At 39.8% G+C, this 26,244-nt stretch overlaps 1 protein-coding gene across 4 annotated transcripts in view; it reads left to right on the top strand.

The window, feature by feature from the left end:
• The first annotated feature begins 466 nt into the window (after positions 1 to 466).
• MORC3 (MORC family CW-type zinc finger 3) overlaps positions 467 to 26,244 on the top strand; it is a 43,805-nt gene continuing 18,027 nt past the window's right edge. For all 4 annotated transcript variants that reach the window (XR_009519218.1, XR_009519219.1, XM_060010325.1 and 1 more), the window contains exons 1-9: positions 467 to 584; positions 9,314 to 9,386; positions 11,106 to 11,238; positions 12,400 to 12,614; positions 13,155 to 13,302; positions 14,965 to 15,112; positions 17,326 to 17,454; positions 17,865 to 17,987; positions 21,424 to 21,521. Coding sequence is in view for 2 of the 4 variants with exons in the window: in XM_060010325.1 (XP_059866308.1) it covers positions 546 to 584; positions 9,314 to 9,386; positions 11,106 to 11,238; positions 12,400 to 12,614; positions 13,155 to 13,302; positions 14,965 to 15,112; positions 17,326 to 17,454; positions 17,865 to 17,987; positions 21,424 to 21,521 (1,106 nt within the window). In the remaining 2 variants the exon portion in view is untranslated. The remainder of the gene's footprint in view (positions 585 to 9,313; positions 9,387 to 11,105; positions 11,239 to 12,399; positions 12,615 to 13,154; positions 13,303 to 14,964; positions 15,113 to 17,325; positions 17,455 to 17,864; positions 17,988 to 21,423; positions 21,522 to 26,244) is intronic.

Raw genomic sequence — 26,244 nt, 5'->3', positions numbered from 1 at the left:
CTAAATAACTAGTGACAGTCTATCCCTTAAGGACAAATATTTCCTTTTTACATCAAAGTCAATCATAATTCCTGCAAGACAACTTTAACAACCTTGTGGTTTTTGCCTTTATAAGCCTCTGACTCTTTCTCTTTCCCAAACACTCTTCCTATTTTGCTGGCACCAATCCCCAGTTGCAATTCCCAAGATCCCAAATAAAGCTCTTTGCGGCTTCCATGCTGATTACTGTTTGACAAAGCCTCTAGGTTCAGTTACCGCAGTCACCCATTCGAGCCTACGGGTGCCTCACGCATGCGCCCTACTCTGCAGGGCCCCGGAGCTTGCCTCCTATCTCTCCCGCTGTCCCTGCTCCCTTAACCCCCAGTGCGATTTACCTTCCCTACACTCCCAATTCCACAGCGCCAGGAGGCGGAAGTGAGTGGGCGGGGTCACCCGCGCGCTCCGCCCAGGAAGTGGGAGGGACCTCGCGGGCTCTACATTTGTCTCCCGCCGCCTCCCAGTCGGATTGCGGCCGAGGCCGGTCCTGGCTTTGTAACTTGCTGAAGATGGCGGCGCAGCCACCCAGCGGGATCCGCCTCAGCGCGGTGAGCAGCCGCGAGGGGTGGAGCGGGCCGTGTCCCAGGAGGGCGGGCAGGCGGGCAAGCGAGGGGGGGCCGGCAGTGGGCGGTGGCGACTCGTCGGCCCGGCGCGGCGGCTGGGGCCGCGGCGGGGCCGGGGGAGGCGGCGGCGGCCATCTCGCTACCGACGGCGGAGCTGCTCGGCGGCGGGCAGGGCAGGGCAGGGCCGGGCGGCGCGCGCCGGGCTGCGTTTCTGTTTTGCCTCCGCGGCTTCGGGGCGGGTCGGGGCCGCGGCCCCTCCTCCTGGCTCCCTCTTGGCTGCTCCGCAGCTGTCGTCCGAGGGCGAGGCCTCGGCGGCCAGTCGGCCCGCCCCTCGGACCGCGGGGCCTCTGACCCATCCCGGCCTGCGGGCCCGCGGAGTGTCCCGGAGGGGGAGGGAGAGGTGGTCTGCTGCCAGAAATGCCCAGCGGCCTTGACCTCCTGGCGGTGGGACGGGGTGCTGCGAGCTGGGACTAGTCTTCCTGATTCATTTAAATTCCTGCCGCTTCCCTCCAGTTAAGCCCTCGGGCCCAAATCGCTACTAGGTCACCACCGAGCTCTCCCGTTTCCCCTCTAGTCTCCGGGTCGTGTCTGTTCCGGAGCGTCTCGGGTTCTTGGGGATCCTTGAGCATGTTTTTTGTATCTGTGAGTCTTTTTCGGAGGGAGCGGTCACACAATATGAATTAAAATTTCACAGCCTAAGGTGTGGGCGTGGCCTCCCTACATGATTCTCCTTAAAAAGTTGGCGTTGTTATACAAAAATGTACCTCTTCTCTGAAGGGTGTTGGTGCTGGCCAAAGAATTGCTGCAGCAATCTCATTATTCGAATGGTAATACCATTGCGTTAAAAATGGTATTTTGCCCATTGACTTGCATTCATTTAGCCAGATTCCTGCCAACATCTGTATCATTAGACTTTAACGTTTTTCCTGATGAGTGTGAAATGGTATCTGTTTACTTTACGTTTACTTGACTGTGAAGTTGAAAGTTTGTCACATTTCACCCTTTTTGGTTTGGAATTTAAAAAAAAAAAAACAACTTCATCTCCTTTGCCCATTTTTCTATTTTCTTTTTCTTTGAGGGGTATTTTTATTGATTTGTGAGTGTTCTTTACATATTAGGAATAAAGGCTCTTTGGTTACCTAACTGGTTTATTGAATGAGATAGTATTTAGTAGATGGAAGACAGAGAGGAACTTTACTCTTTCTTACCACTGGCTTTAAACATTATTTGCTAATTCACCTGGGTGAATCTGGACAGATTCTGATGCTTTCCAATTAGCCTCAGGTACACTTAAGTCAGACTTTAACTACTTTTAAAGCTCTTATTCATTTTAAAGCCCTGCTCTTTCCCCGCATACTGGGCCAAATTCTGGCCCAGAAAACTGTGGTGAGAAAAAAGGAGTGAACTGGGTTTTTTTTTTTTTTTCTTGCTATTTCTGCACTTTGATTCTTTTCCCCATTCCCCAGCTCCTCCCAAGTTGCTATCTCTGTCTCTTCAAGATTGAGAAGACCGGGAGCAAAGATAAGGGTCAAACAGTCTTGAGAGACTGGCATTGTTGTTAGCTGGCTCTCTGGGTGTAGCAGCTGTCCATGTGCTAAATCTTTCTTTTGTGGGTAATAATGGGCCGTTTGGAACCTCATTGACAGAAATCTCCCATCTGCAGCTTCTGGAGTGTATTTACACTGGTCTTTTGCTTTAGGATAGGAGTTGGCAAACTGCAGTTTATGGGCCAAATCCAGCCTGCCACCTGTTTTTGTATGGCACACGATCCTTAAATGGTTGGGGGGGAAAGGATAAAAGAATAATATTTCGTAACATGAAAATTATGTGAAATAGACATTTCATTTTCCCTAAATGAAGTTTTGTTGGAATAAAGGCTTGCTTATTCCTTTGGTATAGCTCTCAAATGCTAATACCATTTTGTGACTGAGAGCATTGGTTCTGGAGCTCACATGCCTGGGTTCAAATCCTGACTGATAACTGTATATGTGACCTGAAGAGTGGGAATAATAATCTTACCCACTGGAAAGTTAGTTTAAATGAGCCAGTGCCTGTAAAAGTCTTACAAAAGTCCTGTTCACGCCATAAATACTCAGTAAATATTTGCGGCTTTTTTTTTTTTTTACTGTTAGCAGTGAAGCCTATCCATTTTTCCAAAAACAGGTGTAGCTTCTTGAGAACAGAGTACATGGGAAGAAAATTTATGTCTTTTCTTGGAAATATGTTTTTGCTACCCTTGCTCTTTACATATAATTTGGCTGGGTTTGTAATTCTAGATTAGAAATTATTTCTTTTTAGAATTTTAAAGGCATGCTTTATTGTTTAATAGAGTCCTATGTACTGGTACTTAGGCTGGAAACTCAAGTCCTTAATATATGGAAATTTTTCTCATTTATTTGGTGACAGTTTTCCCTTTATTTTTCTGGTTTCTTTTGTCTCCTGTTTTCCTTCCCATTGCTTTTTCTTTCTGGGAGATTTCCTCCGTTTCATCTCCTACCTTTCTCTTACCATATATTTAATTATTATAAACACTGTCTTATTCTCTGAATATCTTTTAAAAATCTTTCTCAACAAAATATTTGTTTTTATCTCTGGGTATATTAATCATAGTATTTTTGAAGTTTTCTTTTGCTCACTGCATTGCCTCTAGTTTCTTTACATTCTTTTTACTGTATGTTTTTTATTCTAATTTTACACATTCTCAAATGTCTGGAGATGGTCAGCCTTCTACTTATATCTCCAAGTGAGACACTAAAAAAATGAATGTTCATACCCGAGTAGAGCTAGTCCTTTGGTGGGCTTCAGTGTTGGGTGATCAGGTAGAAGGAGCCAGCAGTGTTGTTGGAGCACTCTCTGTCAGTATCTGTTGACCGTAAAGAATGGAAGTGTTAGACCATAAAGTAAGTATGTTTAAAATAACTTTTAAAACTTGTAAAATAATTTTTTTTTCAAGTGAGGGATAAAAAAAGCTATCCAGAATGGCCTGGCACAATTGTAAAAGAACCAGATAGAAATTTTAGAAATCATTCCGTTTTCCAGAGAGGAATTCTACATCTAGTCTCCTGCATGGCTTATATAATCCTGGCTGCTAGCTCTTCTGAAGCAGGGAAAAGGAGATAGGAGTATCCCATTGTTCAGTTTGCAAATTTGGTTTTCATTTGTTTACTATTATGGTAAAATACACATAACATAAAATTTACCATCTTAACTATTTCTAAGTGTGCAGCTCAGTACGTTAAGTACATTCACATTGTTGTACAACCAATCTCCAGAACTCTTCATCTTGCAAAACTAAAACTCTGTACCCATTAAAAAATAACCCTCCGTTCCCCCTTCCACCAGCTCCTGGCCGTTTTACCTTCTGTGAATTTGACTACTCTAGGTACATTATGTAAGTGGAATCATACATTATTTGTCTTTTTGTGATTGGCTTGTTCCTCTTAGCATAATGTCCTCAAGGTTCATGCATGTTGTAGCATGTATCAAATTTTCTTTCCTTTTTAAAGCTGAATAATATTTCACTCTATGAATATACTACATTTTGTTCATTCATCGATGGACATTTGTGTTGCTTCCACTTTTGGTTATTATGAATAATGCTACTGTGAACATGGGTGTGCAGATGTCTCTTGAAGACCCTGCTTTCACTACTGTATACAAAATAGATAAATTTTATACAAAATAAAAAACAGTAAGGACCTACTGTATAGCACAGGGAACTATATTCAATATCTTGTAATAACCTATACTGGAAAAGAGTCTGGAAAAAGTATGTGTGTATACATACCTATATATATATCTATGTATGTATACACACACATGCACACACATATCTTTGTGTGTGTATATATGTATGTATGTATAATGGAATCACTTGGGTGTACACCTGAAACTATCACAGCATTGTAAATCAACTATACTTCAATTAAGGAGGAAAAAAAAGGACCCTGCTTTCAATCCTTTTCAGTATATACCCAGAATTAGAATTGCTGGATCCTATGGCAAATGTCTATTTAATTTCTTGAGCCCCCTCTATATTTTCTACAGTGGCTGCACCATCTTATATTCCCTCGAAGGGTGCGCATGAGTTCCAGTTCCTCCATGGCCTCCCCAACACTTACTTTCCGCTTTTGTTGTTGTATTTTTTGTTTTGATTTTTAACAATACCCAACCCTTTGAGTGTGAGGCGGTATCTCGTTGTAGTTTTGATTTTCATTTCCCTAATGATTAGAGATGTTGAGCATCTTTGGAGAAATATCTGAATCCTTTGCCCATTGTTTAATCTGTTTGTAGTCTTCTTGTTGTTGAGTTGTAGGAGTTCTTTGTAAATTCTACATATTAACCCTTCATCAGATACTTGATTTGCAGATTTTCCCCCCCATCCTGTAGGTTGCCTTTTCACTCTGTAGATTGTGTCCTTGGATGCAGTGGTCCATGGCCTGCTAGGAGCCAGGCCACACAGCTGGAGGTGAGAGGCTGGCGAGCGAGTAAAGCTTCATCTGCTTCATCTGCGGCTCCCCATCGCTTGCATTACCGCCTGAACCATTTCTCCATCCTCACCCCCCGCTTCCCAGTCTGTGGAAAAATTGTCTTCCAGGAAACCAGTCCCTGGTGCCAAAAAGGTTGGGGACTGCTGCTTTGATGTACAGAAGTTTTAAATTTTGGTGATTTCAGAAGTCATTGCCGAGTCCAATGTCGTAAAAGGTTTCCTCTATGTTTTCTTCTAAGAGTTTTATGGTTTCAGCTCTTTGATCCATTTTGAGTTAGTTTTTGTTTATGGTATAGGGTAAGGCCACAACTTCATTCTTTTTATGGATATCCAGTTTTCCCAGCACTATTTGTTGAAAAAACTGTCCTTTCCTCATTAAATGGTCTTTATACCCTTGTGGAAAATCATTTGACCATATATGAGAGGGTTTATTTCTGGTCTATTTGCTGACCTGCTTTTAACCCACCTGCTTTTGATTGTCTGTGAGCCTGCCGCTGTCAGTTTCTCCAGAGAACAGACCTCCAGCCTTACGTGGTTTGCTGAGGGTAGTTGAAGGGCTGCTCAGGTTAAAAGAAGGATCTGGGGAATCTTTCTTCTTTTAAAGACTTTCAACCTATCTTGTTTTCATACAACTTCTAGTATCTTTTACTTCCAAGGTACAAAGTCTAATTTCTAAGACTTTCTGGGGTTGCCAAGGTTCCTGACCTGCTTCTGGTTGGTTTTCTCATCTCCTACAGGCTTCGGATTTAGCTTTTTCCAGGCTATTAAATCAGTTGTCACTAGTCTGTGCTTTCCAGTTTCCAAACTACTGACTATTTTGTCTGCTATTAGTAATCACTTCTTTGATTCTTTTTGTTCTTCTGGGTTTCTGCCCCTTTTTTTCCTTCATTATAGAGCGGCTTCGGGAGGCAGCAGAGGTAAACACTGTCCATGTGTTCAGGCTTCCATCTTATATTTAAATGATTTTTTAAATTTGTGACTATTTGTTGACTCTAAAAGTTCTATTGATTCTTTTTTTTAATATATATTTTTTATTTATTTATTTTTGGCTGCGTTGGGTCTTTGTTGCTGCGTGCGGGCTTTCTCTAGTTGTGGTGAGCAGGGGCCACTCTTCGTTGCTGTGCATGGGCTTCTCATTGTGGTGACTTCTCTTGTTGCAGAGTATGGGCTCTAGGCATGTGGGCTTCAGTAGTTGTGGCATGCGGGCTCAGTAGTTGTGGCACACAGGCTCTAGAGCGCAGGCTCAGTAGTTGTGGCGCACGGGCTTAGTTGCTCCGCGGCATGTGGGATCTTCCTGGACCAGGGCTTGAACCTGTGTCCCCTGCATTGGCAGGCGGATTCTTAACCACTGCGCCACCAGGAAAGTCCCTCTATTGATTCTTTAAAATATGTGTGGTCTTCGTTGTATGTCATTTTTGTGTGTTTTTTGGAGGGGAGGATTACTTTTTTTTTTTGCGGTACGTGGGCCTCTCACTGTTGTGGCCTCTCCCGTTGTGGAGCACAGGCCCGGCGGCCGTGGCTCATGGGCCCAGCTGCTCTTCGGCATGTGGGATCTTCCCGGACCGAGGCACAAACCCGTGTCCCCTGCATCGGCAGGTGGACTCTCAACCACTGCGCCACCAGGGAAGCCCGAGGATTACTTTTTAAATGTCTAGTTATTTCAAGAGATTCCTGTTTTATAGGCTGTTATTTCTTTTACCTAGTGTTGGGGGGCAATGCCTAATACTACTGTATCTTGTCTGCTAATATTTTCTCCTGGTGGATTGTTTCCTTAAATGTTATTTTAGATTGTGTACTCAAATATTCCCCAAATAATGTCTCTGGGAGAATCCTATGCAGCCTGGTTGAGGCTGTGTCTCCACAGTGGTTCTGCAGGTTATATAAATTGAAATGCTTAACCCAAGTGAAGGCATGCCTCTTTACAGAATTTCATGTTACACTTTTTTTGTTTGATTTTAACCTAGAGTCCAGAGCAAAACAGAAAGCTTCCCATTGGGCGTATTCCCCCCACCCCCTTTTTTACTGAGGAAGTAAGAGGGGGCAGTAACTTCAAGTGCGTGCTTCTCTTCTGCCATGTCTCCTATCCCTGAGTCACCATTAAAATTGAAACCTTTGTATTCCAGTTAAGCACCCCACTCTAATCCACATTTTCAAATTTTATTTTAGTTTTTAATTCCTTCTTTACTTGAGGCCCTTGAGGATTTTCTTTATTTATATATGAGCTCATTTGTGCCTTTAAGGGTATACTTACCTTTTTAAAAAAACATACACTTATAATGCTTATTATGTCCCAGGTGTTCTTCTAAGCATTTATAAATATTAAGTTTTTTAATTCTCTTAATGTCTTGGTAACCTGATATTATTATCATCCTCATTTTCACAGATGATAAAACTTGAGGCACAGAGGGTTAAGTTGCTTACCCAGGATCACACATCTAGTTAAAGATACTCCACAGTCCATGCCGTGTGTGTGTGTGTGTGTGTGTGTGTGTGTGTGTGTGTGTGTGTGTGTGTGTGTGTGTGTGTGTGTGTGTGTGTTGGCTGTTGAAGGGTGTTTTTCTTTCCAGCTGATGACATGTTCGAGAGATGAGAATTAAGAGTAGTTGAAAATAATGCTTTTGTTTAAATACCCAAAAAGCCACTGTTTAGCATTCATCTTTTCTTACTGATGCCTTCTTTGCTTTGTTCCCCCGGGACTCTTACTCAAGAACAATGTGTGCCATGTCAGTTTGGAGTTGGTATATAGGATGAAGTTATTCAATGTAAGTTGACAGTCTGCCCACAGTCTGCCGTACATCTAAAATCAAAGTATTACAACATGGACCAAAATACCCAATTTCTAACTCCAGACTTCACACCTAACAAATTCATAAAATTGAGAGCAAAGACAGAAACTATTCTAAGGGTTTCTGGTGTTGATTTAATCGTTTTCTGCTTTGGTAGCCAGAGGCTTTACACCCCAAAGCCATGCCCCATAGTAAGATTTAGAATGGGTGAGGAGTACACTATGTATTCTTTTATAAATGGAGGACTGATGATTGTGCAAGGGGAGGGCCTGGGACAGGACTCAGGTATACTAATTTGACAAAAGGTTTCTTGTAGAAGATGAAGGCCTGGAAATTGATTTTCTTTATAAAAACCCTTGTTTTAGAAAGTTGGGGAATTCCTTATACACCATTATTACGTGGATGTATGCTATAGAAAATATGCCATAGAAGGTCTGAATTACATATGCTCCAGTTCGAAGACCACTCTTCTACAGAATACTATTTTTCACATGTGTACTTTAACCTGATAGTAAACAAATGCTTAGGGATTGTCTAAAATCGAGGGTGGACAGAGGAAAAGTAGACCTCTTTCTGACACCTTGTGGCAGCAGCTGAACGCTGTAAATGCAGCTGGTTGGATTTATAATCTAATCATATTTCTAGGGCTCTTCACATGATACACTTTAAGTGCCTCTTTTTTCCCCCTTAAATATGAGATAATCTGTTCAAAATGAACACAAAAAAGTCCTCATTTCATGGAAATACTCTGCATATTGAAATTTCCAAGCCTCAGCCTTTTTAAACCATTTGTACATTTTTAGGCATTTGATATCTGCACTACTCAGGAATTTAGAGAGTTCCCTATAGCATGAGGTTGATTAACATACTCTTCCATACTGTATTACCATGAATCAGACATAAAATGTCTGGAGGTCAAGAAGGTTTGTTGCATTTGAACTGTTATTTGACATTGTTTGAAGGCTTTATAGATGTCTACTGTTCCAGGGCTGCAAGTTCAACTGTTGATATAATGAACTTGGAGAGACCATGAGAAAAGCCTGTTGATTAATAAACAAAGCTAAGTTTCTTAAGCGTAATGCACTGAAGGAGAAAACACCCCTTTGACAAAGTCTTAGTTTTATCTCATGGTAATTTTGAGGTAGGTCTTGTAGGGTGGATAGCTTTGGGATTGGGCACTTAATGATATGGCTCTGGATTGGTGGACACAGGAGGCAAGGGTTTTGCAGCACAGCTTGATGAGAAACTGTTTAGTTGATTTACAGCCATATCTTCCAGGAATCTCATTTTCTGGGTTATGTCTTCCAGGTATATCCTGACACAAGCAGCTAAGTCATTCTTGCTTGGTCTCTCTTAATACTGGGACAGAAAATTATTTTGGCGTCTGTTCTCAAAAGTAAGACCTTAATTAATTTACGTGAATCATTGGTTTATTTCAGCTTTGCCCGAAGTTTTTACATACAAATTCTACTAGTCACACTTGGCCATTTAGTGCGGTTGCTGAATTAATAGGTAAGTAAATGCGTGTTTCGTATATAATCTGTTGCTTGCAGTTGAAGTTCTAAAAAGCTTTTTATTGAAAAATAGTATGCAGATGTGCTTTTAAAAAAAACCAAAGTGTATCTCAGCGATAACATTGGTAAAGGTTACCTAGCATAACAACTATTCAAACTGATGTCAAGTTAATCAGTGCTCAGCCTTCCCTACTCAGAGTATTTCCCTATATTACTATCAAAGTATTTTAATTTGCAAAGTCCTAAAGCATTTATGTTGAAAATATTTTTAGTCCATTATAAAAGAAATACGTCTATTGCCAAAAAGTGAGAATTATGTTTTTTTTTAATAGTCTGAAAATATTTATAACAGTGGATTAATTTTTCTGGTGTTAGTAACTAGGAGGATTATATTATGTTAGATTTGTGATAATAAATTCTTGGTTTTTCCAGTAGATAGAATGATCAAGGTATAAGATTATATTTAAAAGTGTTTTAATGAACATGAGGAAAGAGGCAAGGTTGTGTTCAGATTTGCATTATGGGTCATGATTTTTTTCTTGGTAAAATTAGTGCACATGAATTCTTGGGAATTCTTTAGATTCATTATCAAGAAAGGGTCCTATGTTGGATGTGCAAGGAAAAGAAAAGAAAGAAAATTTGAGAACCCTTCTTTTCTTTGGTGAAGTTAGATTTTCCAGAGTCTCTCAGCTAACATGTGCTGTTCAGATGTAGACTCTGAAGTGCAAATGAGATAACGTTGCAGCTATTCACGGTCATTCTTTTTCATGGCAACGGGAGGAGCTACTTAGCCTGGGGTTGTTCATCATAGTGCTTCTCTAGCTTTGGGTTTGGGCAACTGAAAGTCATGGTGCTCTTTGTGGTGTATCGGATTTTTAAGTTTTTTTTATGAAGCTAAGGTGGTTGATGAAAAAGATTATTTGATTTTAATTGAGGACTTACAGAAGGATAGTTTGAGAACCATTATTTATATTATAATGAAGACTTGAAAATATCCCTCAGAAGTATTTTTAGTCAGGGATATTCTGATAGATCTTAGATAGTTCACAAGTTGATTTTATTACTGCTACTGTTGAAAATTTTTTCGTTTTTCTTTGATATATTCCTCATACTTACCTGTTCTGAGAGAAACAAGTATGCTAGGCAAGGGTGTTAAACGGTGAGGTGTACAGAGATTAGAAAAATGTACCAGCCACCAGAAACTTCTGTCAGATTGAAAAGGACTACAATTTGAAGAACTGGGTAGAAGTGAACCTTCATCTGTGTGTATAGGTTAGCATACTGCTTTCTCATTTATTCAGTAACTGTTGTGGACCTTCCGTGTTAACTTGCAGTGCTGTTGACACTCAGCTCTCAGTTTCCCTTATGATAGCTAGGCTAGTTCTTTGGGCAGAAGAAGACCTTCCTGTCTTGATCATCTCTTCAGTGCAGCGATTCTTCTGGCTTTACACTTTTTCAGTGTAGTGGGTACCAGTCTCTGCTCTCTATATAACAAATGGAGGGCTTTAGATAGAGTTAATTCTGTAATAGTCAATGAACAGTATATAGCATGGTACAGTTTAGTTTCATGTTGTCAAATCTTAGGAGTTCTAAAACATTTCAGCTTTTAAATTTTCCTTAAAATATATTATTCTGTTGCTTGTCAAAGTGTTGTTCTGAACTAATTGCTCTTCTTCAAAATGCAGAATCAAAATTTCGCAAAACTTTCGTTTCTCAGATAATGCTTACGATCCTGATGTGAATGCTAAACAGATATGGATCGACAAAACAGTGATAAATGACCATATATGCCTGACATTCACTGATAATGGGAATGGTATGACTTCAGACAAATTACATAAAATGCTGAGGTATGTAAAGTGTCACACTCCTTAAAATCATTGCTTTTACCTAGTTCAGGTGTTTCATGTGTCATACTTAGACCCTGTAGTTTTTGTTTTTTAAACATGAAATGCTATACCCACAGTGTGCTCTATTCTCCTAAGTCTTCTGTCATTTTCTACTACTGTTAGATTATTATTATTTTTATTTTTATTTATTTATTTATCTTTTGCGGTACGCAGGCCTCTCACTGTTGTGGCCTCTCCCATTGTGGAGCACAGGCTCTGGACGCGCAGGCTCAGTGGCCATGGCTCACGGGCCCAGCCGCTCCACGGCATGTGGGATCTTCCCAGACCGGGCATGAACCCATGTCCCCTGCATCGGCAGGCGGACTCGCAACCACTGCGCCACCAGGGAAGCCCTACTGTTAGATTATTAAGCAGTCCCTGCCATTCTCATCACCCGCTCCCCATTTCTGACTTATCTAAAATTCCACCATTCCTTTAGAGTTGTAGCACATTGACATCAGTTGTTTGTGCTTTAGTGGAAATAGTTTTAGCTACTATTTCCTATAAAACTTACCACTTTGGGGAATGGGGACTGGTAATTTTAAAGTGACACAGGATGAGGAAGTAGTGTAGTTGTAAGGGCTTGGGCTCTAGGGTCACAGAATAGGATGTCAGGATGAAGCCAACTGTGCCTGAAATAGAAGCTAAGATACAGTACAGGTATGAGGTAGAGGGAGGATTTGCCTCAGAGGCCTTTCTGCTGTCTCTCAAATACTCCTTACACTGATAAAAAAGTCAGGTTCACCCGATCGATAATCACGGTACGGCAGGCTTGCTGAGAACAAGAGAACCCTTCACTCTTAGAGGAAGAGATTTCATGGGGTGAAATCTCAAGGTCCCTGGAGCCTAAATTATAATTCAGCCATTTGGCTGGGATGTGCCAGGCAATGAGCTCCTGTTTTAGTATGTGTAATCTTTACATCCCTATAATGTGGATTTGGTTTCCTTCTTTTCAGAGATAGGGAAACACATCAATATAGATTAAAAGTAATTTGCCCAAGATTGTACAGCAAGGAAGGATGAGGCTAACATTCAAACTTAGGCACTTTACTTGGTATTACAGTTTTTGAATTAACATAAATGAAGATTATACATACTTATTAAATTTTTTTTTCTTTTTAGCTTTGGCTTCAGTGACAAAGTCACCATGAATGGTCACGTCCCAGTTGGATTGTATGGGAATGGCTTCAAGTCAGGTTCTATGCGTTTGGGTAAAGATGCAATGGTTTTTACCAAAAATGGAGAAAGCATGAGCGTGGGCTTCTTGTCTCAGACCTACTTGGAAGTCATAAAAGCAGAACATGTTGTTGTCCCAATAGTGGCATTCAACAAAGACCATATCCTTTTGATTTTGAAATTGAAACTATGAAGAAATAATCTGAACCATTCCATCCTTCTGCCCTCCTCCAGATTCTTGTTTTTTAATCATACCTTCCATTCTAGCTCTTGTTCCTGTCCACTGCCTCTACTCTACATCTGGGCTAAATGTTTGTCCCTTTGTTTTCTCTATTGGAATTGTGCCATGGAAATCCTTAGCATAAGGCGATTGCATTTTATGTTAAGCTTCTTTATTTCAGTCTTTTTGTGGTCTGATAAGCTTATGATCTGGCTTGATATTTTCACCAAAAAATGAAAAAGCAAGATATCCTTAGGAAAATGTCTTCTGTATAAACATTCAAATATTGGAAATAATTAAAGTAGGAATAATAATAAACTTCTTCATACTGCATCCTTCTTGGTGTTCATTTGAAATCACACTATCATTTTAAAACTTAGAAAATAATTTAGGAAATGGTTTTTCAGTTAGTTTGAGTTGGTTTCCATATTGTAATTGTGAAAAATACGCCATTGGTCTAAGTCTTTAACTTAGGATATACGACAGATAATTAATTTAACAGAATCGAAAGCGAGTCTTGCTGCAATTCTGGAACATTCTCTGTTTTCTACGGAACAGAAATTACTGGCAGAGCTTGATGCTGTCATCGGTAAGAAGGGGACAAGGATCATCATTTGGAATCTCAGAAGGTAAACGGTAGACCTCAGCTAGTTGTTAACCATTTGGGAAGTAAAGCGCATGTGTGGGAATAATTTCATTACGTTCATGCTTTGTCACACAAGAGTGCAAATATATTGGAAGGTCCTCATTTTATGGCATAGTTAATGATTTACCTTTTCCAAGGGTATTTTATTGAGGCTACTTTGGCTTCAATTTGAGATAATTTCATATTACTAAAAATAAATTTCCTAGCCCTGCCATTCTGTCTCCATAGCACTCTATTTTCGCTCTTGGTTATACCATCCCTCTCCTCAAAAAAAAAAGAGAAATGAAACGAAAAGATAAAGCCCAGCCAACAAGTCCCAACTTGAGTAAGTTAGAGAAATCTTTGTCTGTTTGGTTAATTACATAAAGCTAAGCACAATTCAGCGTCTGTTGAGAAAAATAATACAAATGAGACTTCTGTGTTGCTAAATCTTTGTGAGGATAAAATCCTTTGCAAATAAAGTTCTAAAATTTAGGGTAAATGTGTGATATTGAGAGACCTAAGATCTGTTGAACCATAGGAATAAAGCACACATAGTGATAATCCTAAAATCCTTTAATTCTTGTGCTTTTCTGACCACCTGTATTCCGTTTTTCTTTTCTTTTCTTTTTCTTACTTTCTTCCCTGCCCCTCCCATCCCCCCCACCATTTTTTCTTTAACTTTTAATTTTGAGCTCATTGTAGATTCATATGTAGTTGTAAGAAATCTCGTGTACTCTTTACCCAGTTTCCCCCAATGATAACTTCTTGGAACACTACAGTACAATAGTACTGTTGATACTGACATTGATACAGTCAAGGTACAGGACAATTTCATCAACTCAAGGATCCCTTTTATATCCACACCCACTTCTTCCTTAATCCCTGGCAACCTCTAACATGTTCTCCATTTCTGTAACTTTGTCATTTCAAGAATATTCTGTAACTGGAATCATACCGTGTGAAACCTTTTGGGATTAGCTTTTTTCATTCAGCATAATTTTCTGAAGATTCATCCAGGTTCTTGTGTGTCCGTTTGCTTCCTCTTACTTGCTGAGTGGTAATTGCATTGTATGGATGGACCACAGTGTGTTTACCAATCTGGTTGTTTACAAGTTTCATTTATTACAAATAGAGCTATAAAACAGGGGTTCCCAACCTTTTTGTCATCAGGGTCCGGTTTCATGGAAGACAGTTTTTCCACAGGGTTGGGGGGGTGGGGTTCAGGCAGTAATGCAGTGATGGGGAGCAGCAGGTGAAGCTTTACATCTCCTGCTGTGCGGCCGGGTTCCTAACAGGCCCAGGGGTTGGAGACCCCTGCTATAAAATGTGTGCATAGAGACTTTTGTGGGAATATGGTCATCATTTTGTGGGCTAAATGCCCAGGAGTGTAATTGCTGGATCATATGGTAGTTGCATGTTTATTTTTTTAAGAAACTATCAGAATGTGGCTCTATCATTTGACATTCCCAATGGCAATGTGTGAATGAGTACAGTTCTTTCCTGTACCTTCTGGGTTTCTTTTCTCCCTCTCTCCCTCCCTCCAACTCCTCTGACCTTAACTGCCACCACATGTTCGTGTTTTGTTTTGCTAACTGAAAGTTTTTTGCTTGCTTATCTTATGGTGAAGTTAAAATTTAGCTCTTATAAAAAATTATTTTTGCAGCTACAAAAGTGCAACAGAGTTTGATTTTGATAAGGATAAATATGACATTAGAATTCCAGAAGATTTAGATGAGACAGCAGGGAAGAAAGGGTACAAGAAGCAAGAAAGGATGGACCAAATTGCCCCTGAGAGTGACTATTCTCTGAGGGTATGTATTTAGCTCTCTTTGTGGGAGTGAGAAAATCATCAAATAATGGAAATTGTTAACCACTTGTATTATAAATGCTGCCAGAAATCGCTAAGTATCTCAGACATGAACCAACTTATTAAATTTGTCTTGTGTGCACTGCTTGTTTTATTTGCCTAGAAAAGTTTTTTAATTGCGAAGTCATCAGATCTAACAGTGCTTGTAAAAGTTCTTTCACTGTGTGGTTAATTATTTGAATTGGGAATACTAGAATCAGTTTGTCCTGTGATGGCCATATTGATTGATTCAATCAAAACGCCAGATTCAGAGTGTGTCTTTTAAAATTTAAAATATTCTCTAGAACACGCACACACACAGATACCCTAAAGCAATAAATTTTGTATAGCCTATACATAATGCACGTTAGTATAATTTTGTGATAAATATCTTTGAGATTTGACCTTAGAGATGAGAATGTTTTTAAGATTGAAGGAATTCATATCTCAATATAACAGTGTTGATATAATAAGAATATTAAGTTTCGGGCTTCCCTGGTGGTGCAGTGGTTAAGAATCCGCCCGCCAATGCAGGGGACACGGGTTCGAGCCCTGGTCCGGGAAGATCCCACATACCGTGGAGCAACTAAGCCTATGCGCCACAACTACTGAGCCTACGCTCTAGATCCCACGAGCCACAATTACTGAGCCCGCACGCCTAGAGCCCATGCTCCGCAACAAGAGAAGCCACCACGACAAAGAGTAGCCCCCGCTTGCTGCAACCGAAGAAAGCCCACGCAGCAACAAAGACCCAACGCAGCCAAAATAAATAAATTAATTAAAACAAAGAATATTAAGTTTCTTAGTCACTATGATAAGACATATAATACTATTCCCTTTTTTTTCCCTTCTTTTTGTTTTTCTTGGCTGCACTGTGGCATGTGGGATCTTACTTCCCCGACCAGGGAGAGTGGTCCTAACCACTGGACCACCAGGGAATTCCCCTTCTCCCTTTTTTTGTGCTAAAATTATTTCATAACCCCAAGCTAAGGATTCATTTGACGTTTACAAGTATACTATGTAATTTTTTCTGAGATTCTGGCAATTGCAATGGCAGCTATTACTATTCCTTGATATACTCCAGTGTGTTAGTGAAGTATGTCCTAGTTGTTAAGAAAATCTTAACTCAAGAATATACAGAGGTCGCCAGAGCAGATGGTATAATTGTTAGTGTACCATGAAAAAAATGTTTTAAAATATCATTAATGAATTTTATAAATGAGCAAAACACCACTAATTTTGAAATCAGGAGTCAGGAAAAAAAACAAGAGAAATGTTCAAGTTTTAGTTTTGTGTTGAACTTTTCATATATCCTCCTTAAGTTGTTCAGTTCATTTCCCTCAGAGATTTCTGATAGCTTGGAGACAGGCACAGGAGATCATATTTTAACATGTTTTAGGATGCAAAGTTTGGTCACAATTCTAAGGTAGCTAAACTTCCATGTATTAAGAATTGAAAACACGTTTAGGGAATTCCCTGGCGGTCCAGTGCTTAGGACTAGGCACTTCCACTTTCATGGCCCATGTTCAGTCCCTGGTCAGGGAACTAAGATCCCGCAAGCCTCAGTGCGGCCAAAAAAAAAAAAAGAAAGAAAAAAAAAAAGACTGGAAAACACATTTAGATGACTGCTGATTTTTACAGCTCCATATGGAAGAAGTGCTGTTTGTCTACTGTGCTGAAATGTTGGTGCATTATTTATGATTTTTTTCCTTTTCAAGCTTATAATAGTCCCTTTTGTTTATATTAGATTTTGCTTATTTTTGCCCAAATAAAATTTATTGATGCTTTAAAAATTATAATAGCAATATATAGTTTTGACAGGAGAGTCAGAAAATAGTCCTTTTTGTACACATAAACATTTTTAAAATTAAAATGAGACCATACTATACATGCTGTTTCTTAACTTTTTTTCACTTAACATATCAACATCTATGTAGGTCAGTAGATTGTTTTCTGTAAGTCATTTTTACTGGCTACAGTATATTGAGCTTGTTTTTAATAAAAAGTATTCAGATATTAACTAATACACCTTTATAGTCTATAGTATTTTATTGAAGAGTTAATATGTCTTTTATCAAAGCAAGGCGGTAGCTTCCTTTTTAAATACATGCATAAGTAATGTTGAACAAATCCATAGATAATTATGTGGAAAGGACAGATAATTGTGTGTCTTTGCAGGCTTACTGCAGTATATTATATCTAAAGCCACGAATGCAGATCATCTTGCGTGGACAGAAAGTGAAGACACAGCTAGTTTCGAAGAGTCTTGCCTACATTGAACGTGATATTTATCGACCCAAATTTTTAGTATCCTTTATTTTGCTTGTTATGATGCTGTATATAGATACGTATCAGTCAAGTGTACTTCCCTTCCCCCTTTCTCCTTTTATCTTGATAGAGTCAGTCCTCTCCAACTTTTGCCCTTTTTTGCACCTTTGGATTCAATAATGAGGGCTTCCCTGGTGGCGCAGTGGTTGAGAGTCCGCTTGCCCATGCAGGGGACGCGGCTTCGTGCCCCGGTCCGGGAATATCCCACATGCCGCGGAGCGGCTAGGCCGGTGAGCCATGGCCGCTGAGTCTGCGCATCCGGAGCCTGTGCTCCGCAACGGGAGAGGCCGCAACAGTGAGAGGCTCGCGTACCGCAAAAAAAAAAAAAAAAAAAAAGGTGCTTTGAAGGGAATGAGGTGGTGTGTTCAGAATTTTCCTTAACATTTAAGACTAATAAAACTGTGAGAATTACTTTTGGATTCAACTGCAGAAATAAAGATCATTATGGGATAATGATGTATCACAGAAATAGACTCATCAAAGCTTATGAAAAAGTTGGATGTCAGTTAAGGGTAAGTTTATATCTGAAAATGTCTGTATCTTTTATAAAAGTTAGGATAACAGGGCGTCCCTGGTGGCGCAGTGGTTGAGAGTCCGCCTGCCGATGCAGGGGACACAGGTTTGTGCCCCGGTCCGGGAGGATCCCACATGCCGTGGAGCCGCTGGGCCCGTGAGACATGGCCGCTGAGCCTGCGCGTCCAGAGCCTGTGCTCCACAACGGGAGAAGACACAACAGTGAGAGGCCCGCATACCGCAAAAAAAAAGTTAGGATAACGTTATCGGGTCAAATGTGTAACAATGTACTTTTTGCCTAATGACTTTTAAATGTCAGTGTTTTTAATAACTGGTATGGCACTTGACCTTAGAACGCTTTTATATTAATTTGAGGACAGAACATTTTATCTCTTTTACAGATGAGGGAATTGGGGCTAATAAGTAACCAGCCTTAGACCTCAGGCACAGGTGCAGATATTTTCTCTACACTTGGAAAAGGATCCTTGATTTTTTTCATACTAGAATAAAATTGATTGGTTTTAATTAGTTGTTGACTCAATAGCCTAAAAAATAGTATCTGATAGGTGATTTACTTTTCTGGAGTTAGTTCCTGAATATATCAGAGTTTTCCTCCTAAGCCACTTCCATTGTTGTAGAATTCAATTTAGGATGGTGAACATTGCCCACTATGTCGATCTGTTTATCCTTTACCTGTTTTCACAGAAAATTTTTTTGTTGTGTGTGGGTGGGTGTTAAGAATTTGTGATAAATTCTGAAATTCAGCTTTGTTAAGGTTTTAAGTCCAGGCATATTTTGTTTTCCAATTCTATGATGTTCATTTTCTATTCATTTTATTTCATTCTAAATTGTTTGCAACAACATGGATGGACCTGGAGCATAGTATGCTTAATGAAGTATAATATGTCAGGAAAAGACAAGTACTGTATGTTACCGCTTATATGTGGAATCAAAAAAATAAAACAAGTGAGTGAATGTAACAAAACAGAAACAGACTCACAGACACGGAGAACAAACTAGTGGTTTCCAGTGGGGGCAGGGTGGCAGGGGGAGATATAGGGGTAGGGGATTAAGAGGTACAAACTACTATGTATAAAATAAATAAGCCACAAGGATATATTGTACAGCACAGGGAATATAGCGAATATCTTATAATTTTAAATGGAGTATATAAAATATTGAATCACTGTGTCATACACCTGAAACTAATATAGTATTGTAAATCAACTATATTTCAATTTTTGAAAAAGTAAATGAGGGCTTCCTTGGTGGCGCAGTGGTTGAGAGTCCGCCTGCCCATGCAGGGGACACAGGTTCGCGCCCCGGTCCGGGAGGGTCCCAAATGCCGCAGAGCGGTTGGGCCTGTGAGCCATGGCCGCTGGGCCTGTGCGTCCGGAGCCTGTGCTCCGCAACAGGAGAGGCCGCAGCGGTGAGAGGCCCGCGTACCGCAAAAAAAAAAAAAAAAAAAAAGTAAATGAACTTTGTTGGGCTCTTCTTTGTAACCACTGATTTCAATTAGAAATATAAATCCAGAAATATGACAACCATGATACAAGGTATCAATAAATTTTATTTAAAATGCTAATTTTTATTTATAATTGGAATAGTAATTTTTTTTTTTTTTTTTTGGCGGTACGCGGGCCTCTCACTGTTGTGGCCTCTCCCGTTGCGGAGCACAGGCTCCGGACGCGCAGGCTCAGCGGCCATGGCTCGCGGGCCCACCTGCTCCACGGCATGTGGGATCTTCCCGGACCGGGGCACGAACCTGTGTCCCCTGCATGGGCAGGCGGACTCTCAACCACTGCGCCACCAGGGAAGCCGTGGAATAGTAATTTTTGCCAGAAATACTCTATAATTATAAAGTTCTGAATTTCACTGGTAATTGGAAATGTATTTTTGGTAATAGGCCTTATTTCTCAAGTGTTTTGACTTAAGGTACATAATCCATTTTTCCAACCCAGTTAAATTTGCATTACATGTAATTTCTGGTTAAGTTTAACCTTGTAAAAAATATGCTTTTACAGCCAACTTTTTTTTTTTTAAATAAATGTATTTTATTTTTGGTTGCATTGGGTCTTCGTTGATGCGCACGAGCTTCCCATTGTGGTGGCTTCTCTTGTTGCAGAACACGGGCTCTAGGCGCACAGGCTCAGTAGTTGTGGCACACGGGCTTAGTTGCTCCACAGCATGTGGGATCTTCCCAGACCAGGGATCGAACCCATGTCCCCTGCATTGGCAGGTGGATTCCTAACCACTGTGCCACTAGAGAAGCCCTACAGCCAACTTTTAATGTTTTTCTTTACCAGAAGATGGACTGGTCGTAGTATTTGGATTCAGTAAACATTTATTAAATACTTGGTATGATTTTCCACGCTAGATGCTCAGCATAAAAAGATGAAAAGGTACAGCACATGCCCCCAGAGCTCTTTCTGATGAGGGGAATGTGGTACATCCCACATTGGAGCAGCAGAAAGGGCTTCTTGTAGAAAGTGGTGATTGAGATGAGACTGAGTTGATTTACTGTTTGGGGAAGTCTGGCAAGAGCTTTCTAGACAGAGAAAGGAATGTCTGCAAAGGAAAAGAAAGAGGCTTCTGAGAGGATGGCATCATTAGGGGAGTTGTTATGCCTGGACCAGGTGGTAAGTGGGGAATGGGAGAGAGGAAGATGAGGCCAGAAAGGAGGTAAAAAAGAACTAAGATTGGAGGGTTCTGTGGTTTACAAGTTGTATGAAATGAGGAACCACTGATGGTTTTTAGTGGAGTAGCATTATGACTAGGTTTTCATGGTTTTGTCTATAGTTGCATCTATGAAAATTCTCAGAAGTCAGTATTCCACTTTTTCTCTTTATACTTAGACTCAGCTATAGTCGTGAACAAAATACATGTGTTAATCACATGTAGATAATCAGAAAATGACTCAGATACTTTGAGTTCAGTGTTTTAGCTAGCAGGTTTAAAAAATAACCTAGGTCAGTTGAATTAAAGTTTTTACTTCATCACAGTAAACAACTGAATGTGTAACTTTGGATAAATGTCTTTAATTTTTATCTAACGAACTTACGGAATATTATGTGGCAAAGCCTTTGCTAGGCACTATGGATACTGGAAGGAGTTACTTGTGGTTTTTAGTAGCTAAGAAATGGCATCCCAGTAGAGGGGATCTTTTTTCCCTAGTATAAAATCGGGAATGATAATACTTGTCGACATGAATACTTGCTAACAGTGGAAGTGGTTCTGGAGGAAAGCTGCTGTTACATATTTAGGAGTTAGCTCCCAGAAAGGTAAATTACCTGCCAGACACTGTTTTTCAATCTAAATGTTATGAGCATCAGATAAAATATAGGAAAATGTTTCATGCAGATCTTAAATCTTGGTGAAGGGATAATTGTTTGAAGCATCATGTTTCATGTTTAAAATGCCAGTTTTATTTTTCAGGCAAACAACATGGGTGTTGGAGTAGTGGGGATTATAGACTGTTATTTCCTAAAGCCGACTCATAATAAACAAGATTTCGATTATACTAATGAATACAGGTATGTTACCTATTTAAATGACTGACTTCTTACTATTTATTTTGGAAATACTTTCATAACTTTTTCTAAGCTGGATTTCTTTCTGTTTTGTGGGAAGCTTGCATAGAAAACACATGTAATCATTTTCTCATCCCTGGGGATTGTATTCTACTCCGTCACAAATAGAAATATATTCTCCTCTGTCTTTACTGATGAAGAATTTTTGAGATTTGTACTAAATAGAGGAAGTTCCTGCTTTCTTGGTAACATTTTTTTGTGTAATATAAAATCCAGAAACTTTGATCTTGGATGGGAACTTTAAGATAACTTAGTCCTATGTACTTGAGACAGAAATGCTCGTATCTTTTAAGAGTGATCAGAAGCCATAAAATAAATATGACCATCAATTTTACTTGTAAATTTAGGAAGCACAAACAGTTGTCCTAATGAGCGTATATTATGAAGAAGAATGCAAACTTCATATAAAAACAAAGTGGAAGGAGGGAAATGTTAAAGAGCAAAATCAGCAAATTAGGAAACACACAATAGAGAAAATCAATAAATATTCAGAGTATAGTCCTGAGACAGAAGCTACCCCTGTTATTTGAACAGGGAAAATATAGGGAGTTGTTAACCAGAATAGTAGAAGGTGATCACTCAGAGAGGTGAAAGAGGACAGTAGATGTCCAGAACTAGCTGATACAAAAGAGCAGCAGTTACCTCTAGGTTGAAAAAGAGTAGACAATAAAGGAACTAAGAGAGGATCCTGGGTCCCTGATGTCAGAGATTCAGATCTCTTTGTAGAGGTCATAACAAACACAGCAACAGGCCACCTGCCATGGCAAGAAGCTTGCCAGAAGACCTGGCCAGTCTGGGTCTGTAGACATGGCCTGCTGTTGCCAGGGGATGTGGGTGGGCTTGGGCTGGAGCTGTTCTGTAGAGGAGACCTGTCTGTGCCCAAGGGTGTGAGTATATGCTGGAACTGGTTCCTGCTGCTGGAGGGAAGAGCGTGGCCTGAAAGCACAGCTGGAGCTCCTTCGGGAGGCCATGGGCTCCAGCCAAATAACAATGAAGCACCAGGCCTGAAGGCCATGTGTCTTGCTGCTCTCACCTGGTAGGTTCATTGCCCCGTTAACCCGGTGTAACATTCCTCAGGCTGGCAAAGGATGAATGTTTACAGGATCAAGCTCCATTATCACAAAACTGAACCCAAAAAAACCCTGTTTGGAACGGGAAGACAATAAGTTGATAATTGACACAATCAAAAGCCCAAAGTTTGGTTTTTGGTAAGATTAACAAAGTCTATAAGCATCTGGCAAGACTAAGGAAAAAGAGAAAACAATAATCATCAATATCAGAAATGTAAAGGAGGACATTACTACAGATCTACAGACAGAAAAACACAGAGGGGCAGCATGAACAATTTTAGACCATTTTAGATGATATGGACACCTTCCTTTCAAACTGAATCAAATTAAAAATTTCCCACATACTTTCAAACATTTAAGGAAGTGGCGGCGCCAGCTTACACAATCATTAAAGGTTTTAAAAGACCACATAACTAGTAGTGAACTCACGAATGCATTACAAGAAAGGAAATTTATGTCAGTCTCTCGTGATTAAGATATAAAAATCTTAATTAAACAGCAAATACCATTTAGTAACTTGTAAAAAGAATAATACATTAAAACCAAATGGATTGTATTCCAAGATGGCATGGGTGTTTTTTACTATTCAAAATTCAATGTAATTCATCATGTTAAAGAAAAATCTCATGGTTATTTTCATAGGTACAGAAAAAGCGCTTGAGAAACTACAGTATCAATTTGTGATGTAGGAAAAAAGGGAACTCTTACAAAACCATTAATAGAAAGGGCATATTAGCAATACCGACTATTTAGCAAAAAACAGCAGTTCCTAATGGTGAATTATTGACAGCTTTCCGCTTAAGAGTGGGAGTAAGATAAGGTTATCAGCTATTCACCATTGTTCTTGAGGAAATAACCAGAACAAATAAGGCAAAAAAGAAAGAAATGAAAGAATAAGCGTTGGAAAGGAATAAATAATTTTCTGTAGGTGACAATATCAAGTATATAGAAAGTCCCAAATAATCTGCAGTGTAATACAGAGTCTAAGGTTGCTAGATAAGAAGTATTCAGAAGTTTGCTTACCAGCCAGAAAAAGAAAACCAACCATGCGATTCAAAAATTTTTATACATAATAACATCAAAAAAGCAAGTGCTTTGGAGTAAATAAAATATGCAAAGACCTCAACACACTAAAAACTATAAAACATTGTGGAGTGAAATTTCAAATCTGAATAAATAGGTATACCAGGTTCAGGAGTTGGTAGGCTGAATATTATAAAATGTTGTTTTTTTCTCCAAAGTAATTAAATACAATTCCAGGTTAAAAAAAAAATCCCAGCAGGTGTGTGTGTATGTTAATAGGCTTAATTTAAACTTTATGTGGAAAGTCAGAAGACCAAAGATAGTTAAGACAAAGAACAACAAATCAAGAGGACTCATACTACTAAATATCAGTACTTAAAAAGCTGTAGTGAAAGTGTGGTATTAATGAAAAAATAGTCTAGTGAAATAGAATAGAGAAGCCAGAAACAAATCCCTGCTTTTTATACATATGGTCAGCTGATTTATGACGAAGGTGTAGTAGGAAAATGATCATCTTTCTAAAAATGATGGTTCAGCATTTTGTATGAACAAAATGAACGTTAACTTCTCCCTCTTATATGAAGCAAAAAATCAATTGCAGATGGATTTTAAGCCTAAATGAGAAAGGCAAAAACAAAATGAAAACAAGAATAGTTTCATAACCTTTAATTTAGGTGGTTTTTTTTAAAACAAGATGCAAAAGTATTGATACATTAGATCAAAATGGAAAAATTATCTAAAATGAATAAGATATAGCAAATGTTGGTAAGATGTAGGGCAGTTGGAACTCCTGTATGTGCTGTTGGGTGTGAGAATTGTTGATCATTTTTGAAAGTTATTAGACTGTATTGAGTAAAGGTGGACATCAGTGCCCACCCCTGTGACCCCGCAGTTCCACTCCTATAGGTGTATTTTCAACAGAAATGGGTGCAGTCTCATGGATTGGGGAATAGAGGTGATAAGAAAAGGAGATGAGGAAGAACTGAAAAAGTGATATGAAAGGTGAATCATGTTTGGGAGGGGAGATGATACATTCTTATTCGGATGTTTATGTGTTGTTATAGTGGGGCTTCCTGGTGGGGAAAAATAGAGATAATGAATGGGGATAGATATGTCTAATATTAACCTGTCAGTACAGAATTTCAAATCTTGATTTTTATTTATTTTTTAAAATTTTTTAATTAATTTATTTTTTGGCTGCGTTGGGTCTTTGTTGCTGCGTGTGGGCGTTTTCTAGATGCGGCGAGCGGAGGCTACTCTTCTTTGCAGTGCGCAGGCTTTTCATTGTGGTGGCTTCTCTTGTTGCGGAGCACGGGCTCTAGGCTCGCGGGCTTCAGTAGTTGTGGCGCACGGGCTTAGTTGCTCCGCAGCATGTGAGATCTTCCCTGCCCAGGGCTCGAACCCTTGTTCCCTGCATTGGCAGGCGGATTCTTAACCACTGCGTCACCAGGGAAGCCCGAGTCTTAATTTTTAAAAGCTTTATTTACTCTATTGAAGTATACTTGATTTACAATATTATGTTAGTTTCAAGTGTACAGCAGAGTGATTTGGTTATATGTATATATGTACGTCTATAATTCTTTTTTTATTCTTTTCCATCTTAGTTTATTATAAGATATTGAAATAGTTCCCTGTGCTGTACAGTAAATCCTTGTTGTTCATTTTATATATAGTAGTATGCATCTGTTAATCCCGTACTCTCAATTTATGCCTCCCCACCCCCCTTCCCCTTTGGTAACCTTAAGTTTGTTTTCAAAGTCTGAGTCTGTTTCTGTTTTGTAATAAGTTTGTACTATTTTTTAGGTTCCACATATAAGTTGATATATAATATTTGTCTTTGTCTGACTTACTTCACTTAGTATCATAATCTCTAAATCCATCCATGTTGCTGCTGATGGGACTATTTCATTCTTTTATGGCTGAGTAATATTCCATTGTATATATTGATGTATACACCACATCTTCTTTATCCATTACTCTGTCGATGAACATTTAGGTTGCTTCCATGTCTTGGCTGTTGTAAATAGTGCTGCACATGTGGGGTGCATGTATCGTTTTCCCCCCCTCACCCCTTGCCGTGCCATGTGGCATGTGGGATCTTTGTTCCCTGACCAGGGATCGAACCCATGCACCCTACATTGGGAACACGGAGTCTTAACCACTGGGCTGCCAGGGAAGCCCCAGGTGCATGTATCTTTTTGTTCTTTAATTTATTTTATTTATTTATCTTTGGCTGCGTTGGGTCTTCGTTGCTGCTGCGCGGGCTTTCTCTAGTTGCGGCGAGCGGAGGCTACTCTTTGCGGTGTGCGGGCTTCTCATTGTGGTGGCTTCTCTTGTTGCCGAGCGTGGGCTCTAGGCGCGCAGGCTTCAATAGTTGTGGCATGTGGGCTCAGTAGTTGTGGTGCACGGGCTTAGTTGCTCCATGGCGTGTGGGATCTTCCCGGACCAGGGCTCAAACCCGTGTCCCCAGCATTGGCAGGTGGATTCTTAACCACTGCGCCACCAGGGAAGCCCTATCTTTATGAATTATAGGTTTCTCCAGATGTATGCCCAGGAGTGGTGTTGCTGGATCA

This window comes from Delphinus delphis, chromosome 4, assembly GCF_949987515.2.
Source record: "Delphinus delphis chromosome 4, mDelDel1.2, whole genome shotgun sequence".
NCBI classification, from domain to species: Eukaryota; Metazoa; Chordata; class Mammalia; order Artiodactyla; family Delphinidae; genus Delphinus; species Delphinus delphis.
Note: the sequence above shows the minus strand (reverse complement) of the source record. Positions and strands in the feature narration are given on the sequence as shown.